The following is a 16,777-nucleotide window of genomic DNA, read 5'->3' as shown; positions in this document are numbered from 1 at the left end:
CGGTGGCTCATGCCTGTAGTCTCAGCACTTTGGGAGGCCGAGGCAGGCAGATCACTTAAGGTCAGGAGTTCGAGACCAGCCTGGGCAACATGGTGAAACCCTGTCTCTACTAAAAAATCAAAAATTAGCAGGGTGGCAGGCGCCTGTAATCCCAGCTACTCAGGAGGCAGAAGCAGGAGAATCCCTTGAACCGAGGAGGCGGAGGTTACAGTGAGCCGAGATCAAACCACTGCACTCCAGCCTGGGCGACAGAGTGAGATTCAGTCTCCAAAAAAAATTAAAAAAATAAATAGCCAGGCGCGGTGGCTCACGCCTGTAATCCCAGCACTTTGGGAGGCCGAGACGGGCGGATCACGAGGTCAAGAGGTTGAGACCATCCTGCTAACATGGTGAAACCCCGTCTCTACTAAAAAATACAAAAAATTACCCGGGCGTGGTGGCAGACGCCTGTGGTCCCAGCTACTCAGGAGGCTGAGGCAGGAGAATGGCCTGAACCCGGGAGGCGGAGCTTGCAGTGAGGCAAGATCGCGCCACTGCACTCCAGCCTGGGCAACACAGCGAGACCCCGTCTCAAAAAAAAAAAAACACAAAATAAATAAATAAAGATAAAAAAATTTATAGATGATGATTCAGAATTCGTGACTTCCTAATGATTTTATTTTAAGGATTATCACCAGAATAAAACGTTGACGATCTCTTTTTCCAATCCTGGCTCAGCGCTGACACACTTTCAGAAGGGACCAGCTCCTTCCCGAAGAAACGAGGTACCCAGAGGCGGGCGGGGTGCGGGGAGCCCGGGCGCAGAGAGCAGGGCAGACTGCCCCCTGGTGGAAGGATGGAGGAACGCCACCAGCATGCGGAGGGGAGCCAGGCCAATGAGGCCGCCTGAGAGATGAGGCTGCGCAGAGAAGGGGATGGGGTGCGGGGCCCTGGTGGTGTCCTGCAGGTCAGGCCCCCTCAGCAGGGCAAAGAGAGAGAGGAGGTTTTTCCTCCTCCTCTGAGGGCAGAGGTGTTGGGTTAGGAAGTGCTCTTAGGGGCCGGGTGCAGGGACAGGGTGCAGTGGCAGGGGCCTGGGGCGTGGGGACCAGGCCTGGCCTGGGGGAGACAGATGGACGGCAGCCCTGGCTACCGAAGCCATTGGGAATTTATTGGAAGAATATCTGAGCTCAGAGGATTAGCGGAGGCTGGAGAAACAAGTAGGTGGGGACTGGAGCGGCTCTCAGGGCAGGAGCCAGGAGACCAGCAAGAGCTCAAGGGGGGGTCCGGGCGCGGTGGCTCAGGCCTGTAATCCCAGCACTTTGGGAGGCCGAGACGGGCGGATCATGAGGTCAGGAGATCGAGACCAGCCTGGCGAACACGGTGAAACCCCGTCTCTACTAAAAATACAAAAATTAGCCAGGCGAGGTGGCGGCACCTTTAGTCCCAGCTACTCGGGAGGCTGAGGCAGGAGAATGGCGTAGACCCGGGAGGCGGAGCTTGCAGTGAGCTGAGATCCGGTCACTGCACTCCAGCCTGGGCGACAGAGCGAGACTCCGTCTCAAAAAAAAAAAAAAAAAAAAAGAACTCAAGGGGAAGAGGTCTGAACCTTGGGTGGCGGGGGGCAGTGCGTGGGGGCTGGGGTGGGAGAGGACTGAGCTCTGTGAAGGACCCCAGTTCACTATGTCAAAAAGGAAAACAAGGCAGGGAGCGGTGGTTCACGCCTGTAATCCCAGCACTTTGGGAGGTCAAGGCGGGCAGATCACCTGAAGTCAGGAGTTTGAGACCAGCCTGACCAACATGGGGAAATCCTGTCTTTACTAAAAATGCAAAAAAAGGCCGGGCGCGGTGGCTCACGCCTGTAATCCCAGCACTTTGGGAGGCCGAGACGGGCGGATCACGAGGTCAGGAGATCGAGACCATCCTGGCTAACACGGTGAAACCCCGTCTCCACTAAAAAATACAAAAAACTAGCCGGGCGAGGTGGCGGGCGCCTGTAGTCCCAGCTACTCCGGAGGCTGAGGCAGGAGAATGGCATAAACCTGGGAGGCGGAGCTTGCAGCTAGCTGAGATCCGGCCACTGCACCCCAGCCCGGTCGACAGAGCGAGACTCTGTCTCAAAAAATAAATAAATAAATAAAATAAATAAGAATAAAAATAAAAATGCAAAAAAAAAAAAAAAAAAAACACTTAGATGGGCGTCGGGGCTACTGTTATCTCAGATACTCCTGAGGCTTAGGCAGGAGAATCGCTTGAACCCGGGAGGCGGAGGTTGCAGTGAGCTGAGACTGCACCACTGTACTCCAGCCTGAGTGACAGAGCGAGACCCTGTTTCAAAAAAACAAAACAAAACAAATAAATAGGGGCACACAGTTGTGTGAGTTTAGACAAATGCAAATGGTCATGGAACCACTGCAGGCACAACGGAGCAGCTCCGGTGCCCAAAAAGCTTCCTCGAGGTCCCTTGTGGCCAATCACTGCCCGCACCTCAGCCCCGGGAGCCACTGGGAAGCCCCTTGCCCTGTGGGCTCGCCTGTCCTAGAACATCTTATAAAAGGAGTCGTAGATTGCATCCTTTTCTGCCTGGCTTCTGTCCCTCTGCAGGGTGCACCTGGGATTCAGCCACCTTCGTTCCTTTTACCCCTGAGTGTCCATCACGTGCTGCCCGGCTGCCTGGAAGGGCGTGCCCCCACGGAAAGGCGTTTCCTTGTTCTGAGTTCTCAGTGACGGTGAATGAAGTCCCTATAAACAGACATGTTCAAGTTCGCTGTAAACACAGTTTTCATTTCTCCTGGGTAGAGAACTCCATAAGTAGGTAGGGTCATGAAATGTTTCGCTGTGTGAGACTCTGCCAGGAAGTTTTCCAGTGTGGTCCTGTCTTGTTCGTCCCACAGAGGATGAGAGTTCCACTGACTCCTGGCCCTCACAGGCTCTAGGGATTGCGCGTGTTTCTGTGGAACGCCTTCCACGGTCTCCGGGTGTGCACAGCGGTTTCCAAAAGTTTCCAGGTTGCGGCTTCCCACCGACTGATGCTCAGTGTGTTCTCATCTCCCGTCCGGATGTTTTCTTTGGTGAAGTATCTTTTCAGATCTCTTGCCTGTCTTTTTATTTATTTTTTGAGACGGAGTTTTGCTCTTTCGCCCAGGTTGGAGTGCAATGGTGCCATCTCGGCTCACTGCAACCTCCCTGCACCCACCTCGCTTCAGGTTCAAGCAAGTCTCCTGCCTCAGCCTCCCGAGTAGCTGGGACTACAGGCACCCGCCACCACAGCCAGCTAATTCTTGTATTTTTAGAGGAGACAGGGTTTCACCATGTTGGCCAGGCTGGTCTCGAACTCCTGACCTCAGGTGATCCACCTGCCTCGGCCTCCCAAATTGTGAGGATTACAGGCATGAGCCACCGCTCCCGGCCTCCCTTTTTTTTTTTTTTCTTTTGAGGTGGAGTCTTCACTCTGTTGCCCAGGCTGGAGTGCAGTGGCGCGATCTCGGCTCACTGCAAGCTCCGCCTCCCGGGTTTACGCCATTCTCCTGCCTCAGCCTCCCGAGTAGCTGGGACTACAGGCACCCGCCACCGTGCCCGGCTAATTTTTTTGTATTTTAGTAGAGACGGGGTTTCACCGTGTTAGCCAGGATGGTCTCGATCTCCTGACCTCATGATCCGCCCGCCTCGGCCTCCCAAAGTGCAGGGATTACAGGCATGAGCCACTGCTCCTGGCCTCTTTTATTTTTAATGGAGTGGCTTGTTTTCTTTTTACTGGGTCTTGGGAGTTCCTCATGGATGCTGGATTTCAATCTCATATCAGGTGCATTTTGTAAATGTTTTCCTGCTGCATTCTAACTACTGATGCAGGTGAACTTGGCAGGGGCGTGGCTGGGAACTGGAACCCCCTGAAGCCCAGCAGAGGCCGCAAGCAGAAGCCCTAGGCTCCTTCCCTTCCCCGATGCTGGGGGCCGAGGGTCTTTCTCTGACCCTGTCCCCCCTTATGTCACCAGTGGAGGGTGTCCAGGTTCTTGGCATTTTGAACAAAGAATTGGACAAAACACACAAAGCAAGGAAAGAATGAAGCAACAAAAGCAGAGATTTATTGAAAATGAAAGCACTCTCTATAGGATGGGAGCAGGCGGAGCAAGCAGCTCAAGGGCCCCAGTTACAGAATGTTCTGGGGTTTTAATATCCTCTACAGGTTTACCGTTGGTTACTTGGTGTATGCCCTGTGTAAATGAAGAGGATGAAGTCAAAGTAAATTTCTTGGCTGAACACGGTGTCTCACGCCTATAATCCCAGCACTTTGGGAGGCTGAGGCGGGTGGATCACCTGAGATCGGGAGTTCAGGACCAGCCTGGCTAACATGGAGAAACCCCGTCTCTACTAAAAATACAAAATTAGCTAGGTGTGGTGGTGGGTGCCTGTGATCCCAGATAGTCAGGAGGCTGAGGCAGGCAAATCGCTTAAACCTGGGAGGCAGAGGCTGCAGAGAGCCAAGATCGTGCCACTGCACTCCAGCCTGGGCAACAATAATGAAACTCTGTCTCGAAAAAAAAAAAAAACAAAACAAAAAAACCCAAAGTCATGTACTTGGTATGAGTCCTATCTAAACCCTATGTAAACCCTATGCGAATGGAGAGGATGGAGTGAAGGTACAAAGCCATTCACGTTTCCATCATCATTGGTGTTTCCATTTGATTTGGCTCCAGGATATCCTTAGGCTCCCTGCTGTCTCCAGGTCCTCTTCTCCTGCCTCACTCTCACTCACTCCAGAGGACTGGCAGTGCTGGCCTCCCTGGCAGGACCCCCAACCCTGACCAGAGGTTTCTGGGTGGTATGCTCTGAGGCCACCTGCTGCTCCTTGCCCAGTGTCCCTGGGTGCTCTGTGGGAACACAGAGAGGTCACTTGGGAGGTTCCGGCCTCTGCCAGCCCGCGGCGCCTTCCTGGCGTCATTGCCCCCCGCATGCTTACACAACCAGTGATAAGGTAGTATCCAATGCCATAATCCTCCCCAGGGCCGGCCCAGCCCCATCTGGTCCCGTCTGGTCCCTGGCCTGCTTGCTGGAAGCCCAGCTGGGGGCTGCATCGGGGGTGGTGGGGGTCTGGGGTGAGGGGTGGCCAGGCCTCTCTCACAGTGTGGGGGCACAAGCTCTGCCCTGGACACTCTGCCAGTGTGACCCTACCCACATGTTGGTGGTGAGAGAAGGGGGCTTTCTGGGTGGCCAGACCCCAGGAGAGGGGCCTAGCCAGAGCAACCCCAGCCCAGCTGCCTGCAGCTGCACCCCAAGGGCCCTGGCTCAGCCCAGCCAGGCAGGGTGTGGACAGAGGGGCTTGGGCATGAGTCCAGGCAAGCCAGGACAAGTCTCTGCTGTGGCTTGGCAGTGACTCCGTGATTGGTGACATGTCTGGCAGGCCTAGGGGACAAATCCTCAGCCCTGGTGCGTCAGGCCAGAGCCTGGCTGTCTGGAGCCCTCTAGGAAATGTCCCCCGGGGCTGGGGGACACCCGAGTGATTGTACCAAACAATGGACAAGAGGGCTGGAGTCTCAGAGCCGAAGTGCCTTCCACTTCCATCTGCTCCGCCCAGGAGCAGGTGCACCCAGGGGGTGGCCTGGGCTATAAAGCTGGCCCCCTGGGGCTTGGGGACTCAGCACCAGGGGCTGGAGGGCAGGTGAGGCGATGACGTTGTTCCTGCTCGGCGCAATCCTGGCCCTGCTCTGGGTGCCCACGGCACAGGCTGAGGTTCTGCTGCAGCCTGACTTCAATGCTGAAAAGGTACCAGGGGCCTCTGCTGTCCTGCGGTGGGTGGGAGCTGAGCCCCCGCCAGAGACAACGTGATAATTGTGACAACTGCCTTTCCTGGGGCGCTTGCTCTGTGCCCGGCCAGGCACGTGCTGTAGACCCGCTCTGCACTTAATCCTAAACCAACCCGTGAATGGATCATTACTGCACCCACTTCACAGCTGGGGAACTGAGGCTCACAGCTGCACTGTGACCTGCCCGAGATGAATTCCCATCCACCTGGGCTCAGCTCACACCCGAGAGATGGCCACTCCGAGGCCCCTTGCCGTGTGACTTCTGGGTTGTCCCCTGGGACCCTGGGTCCCTGGGCAAGGAGGGCCCTGCTGCTGGCTGTCCTGGCCTGCGGTGACTAAGTCCCCGGCAGTTCTCAGGCCTCTGGTACGTGGTCTCCATGGCATCTGACTGCAAGGTCTTCCTGGGCAAGAAGGACCACCTGTCTATGTCCACCAGGGCCATCAGGCCCACAGAGGAGGGCGGCCTCCACGTCCACATGGAGTTCCCGGGGTGAGTTACTTGGGCTGGGCTGCCTGGGCTGGGCTGGGGGGCCGAGGTAGCTGGGTGCCATGAGTGAGCCAGCTGTGCACCCCCAGGGCAGACGGCTGTAACCAGGTGGATGCCGAGTACCTGAAGGTGGGCTCCAAGGGACACTTCAGAGTCCCAGGTAGGTCCTGCCTCATCTGCCTTCAGGGGTGCTGGATGCCGCTTCTCTGGGGGTGACGTGGGGCTGACTTTCCACCAGGGCTCCAGCTGTCCATCCCAGTCACCAACCCCTGCCCGCCCCTCCCCGCTCCTCCTCTGTCCTGGGGGAACACTCTCACAGCCTAGCAGCAGGGGCAGGCATGGGTAGGGTCGGTGCCCGGGCCCATCCACTTCTCCAGCCTGATCGGCCGCCTGCCTCTCCGCAGCCTTGGGCTACCTGGACGTGCGCATCGTGGACACAGACTACAGCTCCTTCGCAGTCCTTTACATCTACAAGGAGCTGGAGGGGGCCCTCAGCACCATGGTGCAGCTCTACAGTGAGTGCCTGTCCACCTCCCCCCACTGGCCCCTCCCCGACTCCTCACAAGCCCCGCCCCCATCCGTTCTGCCCCACCCCCTGCCGCCTGCCGGCCCCGCCCCTTCTCACAGGCCCCACCCTCACCTCCTCCGGGGGTCCCCCCCTTTTAGGCCCCGCCTCCTCATCCCCGGGCCCTCCCCTTCTGGTGCTGCCCCATGCCCTCTCCTGCTGTGACCTCACACACTCCTGGCCTTGCCAGGACCAGGTGGGGTGGGAGCTGGACGCGTGCAGTGCTTTGGATGTGGAGGAGGTTGGCTGCGGGGCGTCCCGCGGTGCGTGCTCCTCTCTGGCCTCCTGAGAGCGGTGCCCAGCCCTTCCCTGCCTGGCCTCGCTGCCTGAGTTCCGGGGCTGGGGCTGAGGTTCTTTAACTCCTGCAGACTCCCAGGGTAGAGCGGACGGGGTTAGGCTGGAGGTGGAGGCCTCCGGGCTGCAGGGAAAGATGCTCAAGGGGGAGTGGGGCCCATGAGGACAGCCAGACCACCCCGACCTCCCGGACACCTTGGTGTGGACTGGGGAAGGAGGCCCCAGGTTTCCTTCGGCCCGGCAGGGGCTTTATGCAGCGCACAACCTGCCCAACCCAGGGTGGCGGCCTTGCTGTCAGCCCTCAGGGAAGTGGAGTAAGGCCAGGAGATGCCCTGCTGCACTCCTGTAAGCTGCTGGGTTCACAGTGACCTCTGCTCCCCCCAGGCCGGACCCAGGACGTGAGTCCCCAGGCTCTGAAGGCCTTCCAGGACTTCTACCCGACCCTGGGGCTCTCCGATGACATGATGGTCATGCTGCCCAAGTCAGGTGCCCTGGCAAGCCCTGCCCCTCCCATGCCACCCCGTCTGGCCCTCCCCTCCCATGAGCCCACCTTTCCTTCCCCTCACAGCACAGGCAGTGTGCGGGCAGCAGGGGCTCTTCTCTTCTAGGGGTGGGCTGGCAGCCCCTGCAGCCACTCCCCCACCTCCCCCAGCACGACTACCGGAGAGGTTTTGGGCAGCCCTGGGAGGGAGGCTCTGGGCCCCACTCTCTGGGGGTGGTGGAGCTGTCCAGTGGCGCTTGGCACCCAGGGGTTGGGGGCTGCAGGAAGCGAGGGCAGTCCTGGCCATCAGCATCTCACGGATGTCTTCCTCCCCACAGACGCCTGCAGCCCTGAGAGCAAGGAGGCACCCTGACACCTCTGGAGCCCCGCCCGGCCCTTCCCAGCTGGGTTCTCCAGGTGCTGCAGGGGCTGCCCTGGTTGCCTCTCCCCTCCCTGTCGCAGCTTGACATCTGCTTGTGTCTGCCCCGTGCCCGCCCCGCTGTTTTGCCTGGCGACCCCATGCTTCAGGCCTCCCCTTAGACATCACCTGTCCCAGGAAGCCGCCCTTGACTTCCTAAGGTACCCATCACAGAGTACCACAAATGGGGCGACGTGAAACAGCAGAAGTTTGGCTGGGTGCGGTGGCTCACACCTGTCATCCCAGCACTTTGGGAGGCCGAGGCAGGCGGATCACCTGAGGTTGGGAGTTCGAGACCAGCCTGACCAACATGAAGAAACCCTGTCTCTACTAAAAATACAGAACTTAGCTGGGCGCGGTGGTGCACATGCCTGTAATCCCAGCTACTTGTGAAGCTGAGGCAAGAGAATCGCTTGAACCTGGGAGGCGGAGGTTGCGGTAAGCCAAGATCGCGCCATTGCAGTCCAGCCTGGGTGACAAGAGAGAAACTCCGTCTCAAAAAAACAAAACAAAACAAAACAAACAAACAAAAAAACAGCAGAAGTTTCTCTCTCCCAGTTCTGGAGGCCAGAAGTCCAAAATCAAGGTGTCCACAGGGTTGGTTCCTCTGGAGGCTCTGAGGGAGACTCCCTCACTCACCGCCCCCCAGCTCCCACGGCTGGGCGCTGTCCTGGGCGTTTGTTGGCCTGCGGAAGCATCAGCCCTGTCTCTGCCTCCGTCCTCCCACGGCCACCTTCCTCCTGTGCGTCAGTGTCCAAACTTCCCTCCTAGTATCTGTGTTGCCGAAGCGAGTGCCCCACGGCCCTCTTCTTTTTTTTTTTTTTTTTTTTGAGACAGAGTCTTGCTCTGCCGCCCAGGCTGGAGTGCAGTGGCGTGATCTTGGCTCACTGCAAGCTCCGCCTCCTGGGTTCACGCCATTCTCCTGCCTCAGCCTCCCGAGTAGCTGGGACTACAGGTGCCCGCCACGTCGCCCGGCTAGTTTTTTGTATTTTTTAGTAGAGACGGGGTTTCACTGTGTCAGCCAGGATGGCCTCGATCTCCTGACCTCGTGATCCGCCCGTCTCGGCCTCCCAAAGTGCTGGGATTACAGGCTTGAGCCACTGCGCCCGGCCGGCCCTCTTCTTATGAGGATACCTGTCCTCGGATTTAGGGCCCGCTGTAAATGCAGGATGATCTCATCTCCAGATTCTAAACTAATGGTATCTGCAAAGACCATTTCCAAATACGACCACGTTCGGAGGTTCCAGGTGGGCCTGAAGTTTTGGGGACACAATTCAATCCACGGCTCTGTGTCCCCGCTGCGTCCACACAGCCCCTGGCTCCCTGCCCCGGGCAGGGTCCTGCTTTGGAATTGTGGGGGCCTTGTCTTCTCCCCCAGGGCCCAGGAGGGCAGACCACAGTCTTCACGCGCAGTGCCCATCACAGGAGCCACATGCGGGTGGGGTCTTGGGGAGATCTCCCCCTCAGCCAGACGCTGGAAGACCGCTGGGTCCCTCGCCCAGGTTCACCACCAAGAATTTGGGCGCAACCACACATCACGTGTCTGACGTGATAGTCACCGGCGTCTGGAGGGACACTGGCCCTTCCTGGCATGGCGGGAGGAGGTGGGGGGCTCTGAGGCGGGGCTGTTTCCCCTTCGTTTCCACCGTGCTGCCGCTGCACTTCCTGCGTCTCTGCTCCTCTCCATGAGCTTCGCCTCCACTCCCAGGGTCCTCTTCCTGGAGACTCGCCGTCCTGCCTGGGGACACTGGGGCTGTCCAGCTTAGCACAAGTCTGCACCAAAGTCTCCCTGCACACACCCGCTGGGTTGGGAAACATGGGGGTCAACACCAAACCGCCCTCCTCCAGAAGGTTCTGTGAGCAGAACATGTGGTCCCATCCCCCCATGATCTTGAAGAGTGCCCCCCCCGGGGTAGAGTGCCCCCCCCGGGCCACCACGGGTGACCATGGAGGCTGTGGGTTCTGTGGTGGCTTCATGGACATTCCGGGGCTTTCTCGCCATGCTGGTCCCTTCACCAAGGACCAGGCAGAGGCCGTGGCTCGCTGCCACTCAGCCAGGGGCTGGGCATGGAGCTGGGTCCCCCATCCCCGGGGAAGGTGGGGAAGTGTTGGAGCCAGGGTCGGCCTCTCATCTGGGGCCTGTGGGGCAGCGGTGGTAGCTGGTGTGTGTTTCCAGGTTTGCAGGAGTTTTGGGAGCAGAGTGAGCTCTCCCTGGCCTGTTGGTGGTGGCTTTGGAAGAGTGATGCCCGGCTTGTGGGGAGCAGGAAGGGCGTTTGTCACGCAAGTGGGTGATGGAGTCGCTGTGCGTTTTCCATGCAGGTGGAGCCAAGGCAGCAGGCGCCTTCGCCCCTGGAGTCGAGACCCACAGCCCTCGGGGACCACCTGGAGCCTCTCCATCCTCCGACCCCCGCCTGTGGGATGGCTTGTGAGACGCCTCTTTCTATTCAATAAACAGATGCTGCAGCCTCACAGCCCTCACCTCTTTGGAAATGCCCTGGGGGAGGGCACAGCGGGCCCCTGCCTGACCCCAGCACTGCTGGGGAGACTGAGGCAGGGAGGCAAGTGTAAGAGGGCCCTGGCCGAGGGAGCAGGAGGCAGGGGTGAGAGGGCAGGAGGAAGGGGTGAGAGGCCCTGGGGAGGGGCAGGGGACAGGGGTGAGAGGCCCTGGGTGAGGGGGCAGGGGGCAGGGGTGAGGGGTCCTGGGGAGGGGCAGAAGGCAGGGGTGAGGGGCCCTAGGGAGGGGTAGGGGGCAGGGGTGAGGGATCCTGGGTGAGGGGGCAGGGGGCAGGAGTGAGAGGCCCTGGGTGAGGGGCAGGAGGAAGGGGTGAGGGGCCCTGGGTGAGGGGGCAGGGGCAGGAGTGAGGGGCCCTGGGTAAGGGGCAGGAGGAAGGGGTGAGGGGCCCTGGGTGAGGGGCAGGAGGAAGGGGTGAAGGGCCCTGGGTGAGGGGGCACGGGGCAGGGGTGAAGGGGCAGGGGGCAGGGGTGAGGGGCCCTGGGGAGAGGCAGGAGGCAGGGGTGAGGGGCCCTGTGTGAGGGGGCAGGGGTGAGGGGCCCTGGGTGAAGAGGCAGGGGACAGGGGTGAGGACCCTGGGGAGGGGCAGGAGGCAGCAGCCACTCTTGGCCTGTGGGGGGCTGAACCCACAGGAAGAATGGAGCATCCTGGCCCAGTCTCTATGGGTCTGCAGTGCTGTGGGGACCTGGGCACCCTGTGAAGAAGGTCCAGCTGCTGGGGCTCTGCTGGGCACACAGGCTCTGGGTGCAGGAGATGGGAGAGCTGCAGGAGGCTGGGGAGTTAGGCCCATTTGGGTTTTGCGCCGCCCCCCGCACTGATGTGATTGTGGGCACCTGGTTTATACCCCTGGAAATGGGTCACAGTTGTGGCCAGGGGATTGCCAGCCAGCCTGGGTGCTCCACAGCCAACCTCATAGATATAGGTAGCTACCCTGTATGCTCCTTGTTTCAAAGATCAAGAAACTGGCCCAGCGCGGTGGCTCACGCCTATAATCCCAGCACTCTGGGAGGCTGAGGCGGACGAATCACCTGAGGTTAGAAGTGCCAGACCAGCCTGGCCAACATGGCAAAACCCTGTCTCTACTAAAAATACAAGACAGCTGGGTGTGGTGGTGCACGCCTGTAATCCCAGCTACTCAGGAGGCTGAGGCAGGGAGAATTGCTTGAACCCAGGAGGCAGAGGTTGCAGTGAGCCGAGATCACACCACTGCACTCCAGCCTGGGGGCTAGACTCTGTCTCAAAAAAAAAAAAAAAAGATCAAGAAACCGAGGCACAGAAGGGTTGGGTAACTTACCCAAGGCTGCACAGCCCGGAAGAGGCCAGACTGGCTGCAAGCCTGGGTGAGCAGGCTCCAGGGCCAGGCTCCGCACTGGCCCTGGGTGATGTCTGGCGCAGCAGAGGCCCTCCCCACTGCCACTCTGGTCACTGGCACTGTGCCTCTGGCCTCCGGAGCTCTGACTACCCACTGTGTCTGGCGCACATTTCAAAGGGCCGGGTGTGGGGTGGCACAGGAAGGTGCTGGGGGCTCTGGTCCATTGCCCATCAGTGCCCACGGCCCTTGCAGGGCAGGCCAGAACGAGCCCAAACAAGTGTCCTGTGGGGTGGGGGGGGGGGTCACCGAGCCCCAGGTGGTGTGGGTGGAGCTCCTCCAACTCTCAGGCCCCCAGACGGCCCCAGCAGCATCCACTGCTGTCCACACACCAGGAGGGTGGCCGGGCAGGCTGCTGTCTAGGCCAGGCTAACCTCTGCGGTGGGCGTGGGTGTCACTAGGGCCGGATGACGCTTGTGCAGAAACCCAAATCTGAGCAGCCAGCAGCTAGGCTGTCCTGATGACGTTCCTGGGTGAGCGCACGAGCCTCTGCTGTCTGTATATAGTCGGCCCAGGCTGTGCAGCAGAGGAGCCGGGAGCCCGGACCCCGCCATGGAGGCCAGGCTGCCGTGCACCATCCTGGGTGTCCTCGTGGTGCTCTGGGCGCAGGTGGCAGCAGCCATGGTGGAGCTGGACCAGCAGAAGGTGGCTTCTCCTTTTTCGTTGGTGGGGCTCCTCCTACACCCCCAGCCCCACAGGCTCAGGGAAGGAGGCCTCTCCTGGTGTGGGGAGCTTGTGGGGACGCTGGTGCCCGGCTAGACACTTCCTATTAGTGGCATTTTCTTTTCTGCTGAGTCTGTGTCGGCTGCTGGGCCAGGCACACATTGGCAGGCCCAAAGAAGGTAGATGCTGGAGACAAAGATTCTTTCCTCCCGAAAATGACCGGGTTTTTTTTTTTTTTTTTTTTTTTGAGACGGAGTCTCGCTCTGTCGCCCAGGCTGGAGTGCAGTGGCGCAATCTCAGCTCACTGCAAGCTCCATCTCCTGGGTTCACGCCATTCTTCTGCCTCAGCCTCCCGAGTAGCTGGGACTACAGGCGCCTCTGCCACCACGCCCGGCTAATTTTTCTGTAGTTTTAGTAGAGAGGGGGTTTCACCATGTTGGCCAGGATGGTCTCGATCTCCTGACCTTGTGATCCGCCCGCCTCGGCCTCCCAAAGTGCTGGGATTACAGGCGTGAGCCACCGCGCCCGGCCAAATGATCGGGTTTTTAAAAGTCTCAGTGGAAGTCCCGGCTGTGGGCAGGTTGCTGAGGGCAGGAGGCCCCTCCCCTGGCGTGGTTGGCAGGCTGGTGAGCTTCGCTGCCCGAGCCACCCCGTTCCCTGCCGTTTCTCACTCCGCCGCACCCTGCAGGCTTTCTTTTCCAGGCCCCTGCTCCTGGGTCCTGCCCCCGAGATCAGGCAGGGCCTGTGGTTCCTCCCCAAATGCCCCGGAAGCCCCGGGGCCTGTTCAGCAGCTCTAGATGGCCCGGTGGGGAGGAGCCGCCCTCTCGGTGTTGCTGTCTGATGGCTTGAAGGGACCCCTTGGAAGGACACACACCTGGGGACAGTTGGGCTTGGAAGGACACACACCTGGGGACAGTTGGGCTTGGAAGGACACACACCTGGGGACAGCTGGGCTCACAGATGTCCTGCTGCTTTACCGTCGAGCCTCACGGCCATCTGCTGACCTGTCAGAGCCCAGCAGGCCCCTGCCCGGGGGTTGGTGGAATGCCCCTGGGCGTCTCAGACCCACTGCCCAGCTCATGGCCGGGCTCCGCATCTCTCTAGATTGGAGGATTCTGGCGGGAAGTCGGTGTGGCCTCCTATCAAAGTCTGGTGCTGATGGCCCCAAAGCGGGTGGAGGGCTTGTTCCTCACTTTGAACGGGAGTAACCTGACCGTGAAGGTCGCATATAACAGGTAAGAGGCCTGGGGCCTGCTGGAGAGGAAGAGGCATGCACGGCCAGAGACTGGGCGTGGGCCGCTGCACGCACTGCAGCATGGGGTCTGGGTTGAGTGCCATCCTGCCGGTGAGCCAGCCCTCCCTTTGCCCACCTGCCTGGGCCCTCGACTCCCAGGCTCCTGGATCTGAATTTTCTCCCAAAGGTAAGCATAGTGTTTTAATGAAGTCCCGTGAACTCATAAGGAAGGAAAAGGGGCATGGGGCAGGTGGCTGGCTGGAGGGAACAGAGCCCCCAGAGGAAGGCCGGTGCAGCCCCCACCCGGCACATTCCCCACCTCATCCTGCTCCAGGCCCTGGGATGCTTCACAGTGCTGCCTGTGCCCTTCCTAAAGACTAGGCCCCATTCCGGGAAGGAGCCTAGCAGGTGGGACACAGGCTGGCATTTTCCTGATGGGCACTTTGCTGCCTTTCAGCTCAGGAAGCTGTGAGATAGAGAGGATTGTGGGCTCAGAAATAGACACTACGGGAAAATTTGCTTTTCCTGGTAAGTGCAGTTGCCCTGTCATGGCAAGTGGAGCCTGGCTGTGCACACAGCTAGGCCTTATTGTTCCCCTTGCTGTTCCCTGCACTGTTCCCTGTGCTGTGCTGTTCCCCATGCTGTTCCCTGCACTGTGCTCTGTGCTGTTTCCCTGTACTATTCCCCATGCTGTTCCCTGCACTGTTCCCCATGCTGTTCCCTGCACATTTCATGCCCCAGACCTTCCCATTCTCCGACCAACACACTGGATCATCCTTCAAAAGCTTCTGTAGTGTCCCCAACGACTCAAGTGCTGGGACTGGGTGGGGGCTGGATGGAGTTAGACCCTGCAGACCCTGGCCTTCGAGGTCCATCCCCCTCAGAGGTCTCCCCCAACGCCATGGCCGGCTCCTGAAGGCCACAGAGAGATCCACGTGCTGGACACCGACTACGAGGGCTATGCCATCCTGCGGGTGTCCCTGATGTGGCGGGGCAGGAACTTTCACGTCCTCAAGTACTTCAGTAAGCTTGGCCTTGGGGGGCTCTGCCCAGCTGCCGCCCGTCCAGGGACTGCCCACCCAGCCCCCCTGTGCCCCACAGCTCGGAGCCTGGAGGATGAGGACCGGCTGGGGTTCTGGAGGTTTCGGGAGCTGACAGCAGACACTGGTCTCTACCTGGCGGCCCGGCCTGGTGAGCCCAGGGTCCTTGGGGTGGAGGCTGGGCTGGGCCCTGTGGGTTGGCTCTGCAGCTCCTCACGCTGGCCTTATCACGCAGGGCGGTGTGCCAAGCTTCTGAAGGAGGTGAGCCTGACCCCCGACCCTGGCCTGTACTGAAGTCCCCGGGCCCCCAGCCCAGTCCCTGGCCCTGTCAGGAGCCCCCCGTGGCTCCACCTCCCAGCCCTGGGGTGGGGCCTGTTCACCCCTTCCTGTGAACAGGAGCCTGAACACCACTGGTGGGCAGCCCCAGAGATGAGTCTGTCTCCTGATTTGGAAAGAGCTGGAGCCTCCAGGGTGGTGACCCTAGGCTGCTAGGCAGGGACGCTGGGAGGCTGGGGTCATGGGGTGCAGAGCTGGGTTGGGCAGGTGAGCAGAAATGGCGCCTTTTCTTTGGTGTTCCGTGCACGACTGCTGGCTGCTTCTGTCCCTGAAGGTCCTGTCGGGGGCTGGGCACAGGTCCTGCGGGGACTGCCTCAGGGTCCTCTGTCGGGCACTGCAAGAACCCAGAGTCTCCCTCACCTTGCTTTGTCTTGGCCCTAGAGGTTGGGACTGTCACCCCACTTTGCAGATTGAGAAGGCATTCAGGGAGCTGAGTGCTTTGCCCAAAGCCAGGCAGCTAGGACAGAAGCCCCGGACATGTGGCCCTCATCACTGCCCCATGGGGCCTCCAGAGACCATACGGGCCTGAGCCCCCACACTTTTGTGTCGCAGGAGCTGATTTAATGGAGTTTCTGCCTCAGACCACGAGGCTCAGAGCCCCCACCCACCCCGGCCCCTCCTGGGCACCCTGCCCACCGGGTCACCTGCACCTGCTCTGAATAAACTGTGATGTCTAGCCGCTGCCTGGTGTGTCTTTCTGGAGAGCCAATGGGTGACAGGTGTGGGGGGACGTGCCTGCCCCAGGTCTGGCAATAGGAGGTGTGTTTTCTGTGGCTACTGGACAAGGCAGCATGGCTCACGTACAAGGCAGCAGCCCTGCCCTCCTGCCCTGCCAGGGTCGTGGTCAGGCTGCCCCAGGGTGCAGACCAGAGACAGAAACAGGGCTCCTGGTGGAGTCTCAGCAGGTGTCTCAAATGCATGGAGGCCACACCCCTCCTGCCTGCATCCTCCATGGCTCCCCACTGCCCAGGGCTCCAGGCTCACGGCCCGTGCCCAAGGCCCTACCTGATGGGTCTTGCTTCCGGCCTCCCTGGATCCCCAGCTGCCCAGCCCTGCTCAGTGTCCGGTTCCACGGTGGGCTCTCACCCCGTGGCCTGGGCTGCCGCCAGCCGACGGCATCACTTTCTCTTCCCACCTGAACTGGGACACGGGAAGGGCGAGGAAAGTGGCAGGTGTCATACCAGAGGTTCTGTGCCCAGGCCCCTGGGGATCAGCCGGTCCCCCATATATGCAGGTGAGACAACCCAGGGCTTACGAGGGTGGCTGCCTCGGGGCAGCGGCGGAAAGTGATACCTGAGGTTGAGTGGTCCTGGGGGCCGTGGGGGGAACCGCCCAAGTCGGGGGACCTCGCCAGCCCCCAGCCTCGACTGGGACACCAGAAAGGCCCTTCTAGGAACAAGGACTGCACCCTAGATGCGCCTCAAATCCAGAATCGTGCCCCCTGAGAGCCACAGGAGGGACATGTAGAGGCTGCATTCTGACAAGTTAGGGGCTCCTGGGAAACAGCCGTGACTTTGCGCAGCTGTGCCGGGCTGAGGCCCACAGGTTCAACGAGCTTAGCCTGGACTTGGATTTCCTGCTGTCACTCTCGCTGTCTGCTC

The 16,777-nt window shown here is 60.1% G+C and overlaps 2 protein-coding genes across 4 annotated transcripts; both read left to right on the top strand.

The window, feature by feature from the left end:
* The first annotated feature begins 706 nt into the window (after positions 1 to 706).
* Positions 707 to 10,476, top strand: LOC105471946 (lipocalin 15). 2 transcript variants are annotated; one of them, XM_071078642.1, is made up of 7 exons: positions 707 to 764; positions 6,128 to 6,267; positions 6,354 to 6,424; positions 6,669 to 6,779; positions 7,508 to 7,609; positions 7,943 to 8,021; positions 10,342 to 10,476. In XM_071078642.1, exons 2-6 carry the CDS (start codon positions 6,155 to 6,157, stop codon positions 7,975 to 7,977), a joined length of 432 nt encoding a protein of 143 aa, XP_070934743.1. In that variant the 5' UTR covers positions 707 to 764; positions 6,128 to 6,154; the 3' UTR covers positions 7,978 to 8,021; positions 10,342 to 10,476. The 2 variants fall into 2 exon arrangements, with proteins under 2 accessions (XP_070934743.1, XP_011723106.2); XM_011724804.3 differs by lacking the exon at positions 707 to 764 and adding an exon at positions 2,243 to 5,736.
* A 1,440-nt stretch (positions 10,477 to 11,916) lies between these two features.
* LOC105471945 (lipocalin 8) lies at positions 11,917 to 15,850 on the top strand. 2 transcript variants are annotated; one of them, XM_071078889.1, is made up of 7 exons: positions 11,917 to 12,003; positions 13,671 to 13,801; positions 14,258 to 14,328; positions 14,719 to 14,823; positions 14,902 to 14,991; positions 15,076 to 15,101; positions 15,729 to 15,850. In XM_071078889.1, exons 1-7 carry the CDS (start codon positions 11,917 to 11,919, stop codon positions 15,738 to 15,740), a joined length of 522 nt encoding a protein of 173 aa, XP_070934990.1. In that variant the 3' UTR covers positions 15,741 to 15,850. The 2 variants fall into 2 exon arrangements, with proteins under 2 accessions (XP_070934990.1, XP_011723105.2); XM_011724803.2 differs by lacking the exon at positions 11,917 to 12,003 and adding an exon at positions 12,098 to 12,548.
* The last annotated feature ends 927 nt before the right edge of the window (positions 15,851 to 16,777 follow it).

This window comes from Macaca nemestrina, chromosome 14 (assembly GCF_043159975.1).
Source record: "Macaca nemestrina isolate mMacNem1 chromosome 14, mMacNem.hap1, whole genome shotgun sequence".
Classification (NCBI taxonomy): Eukaryota; Metazoa; Chordata; class Mammalia; order Primates; family Cercopithecidae; genus Macaca; species Macaca nemestrina.
The sequence above is the reverse complement of the archived record's forward strand: the minus strand, read 5'-3'. Positions and strand labels throughout refer to the sequence as shown.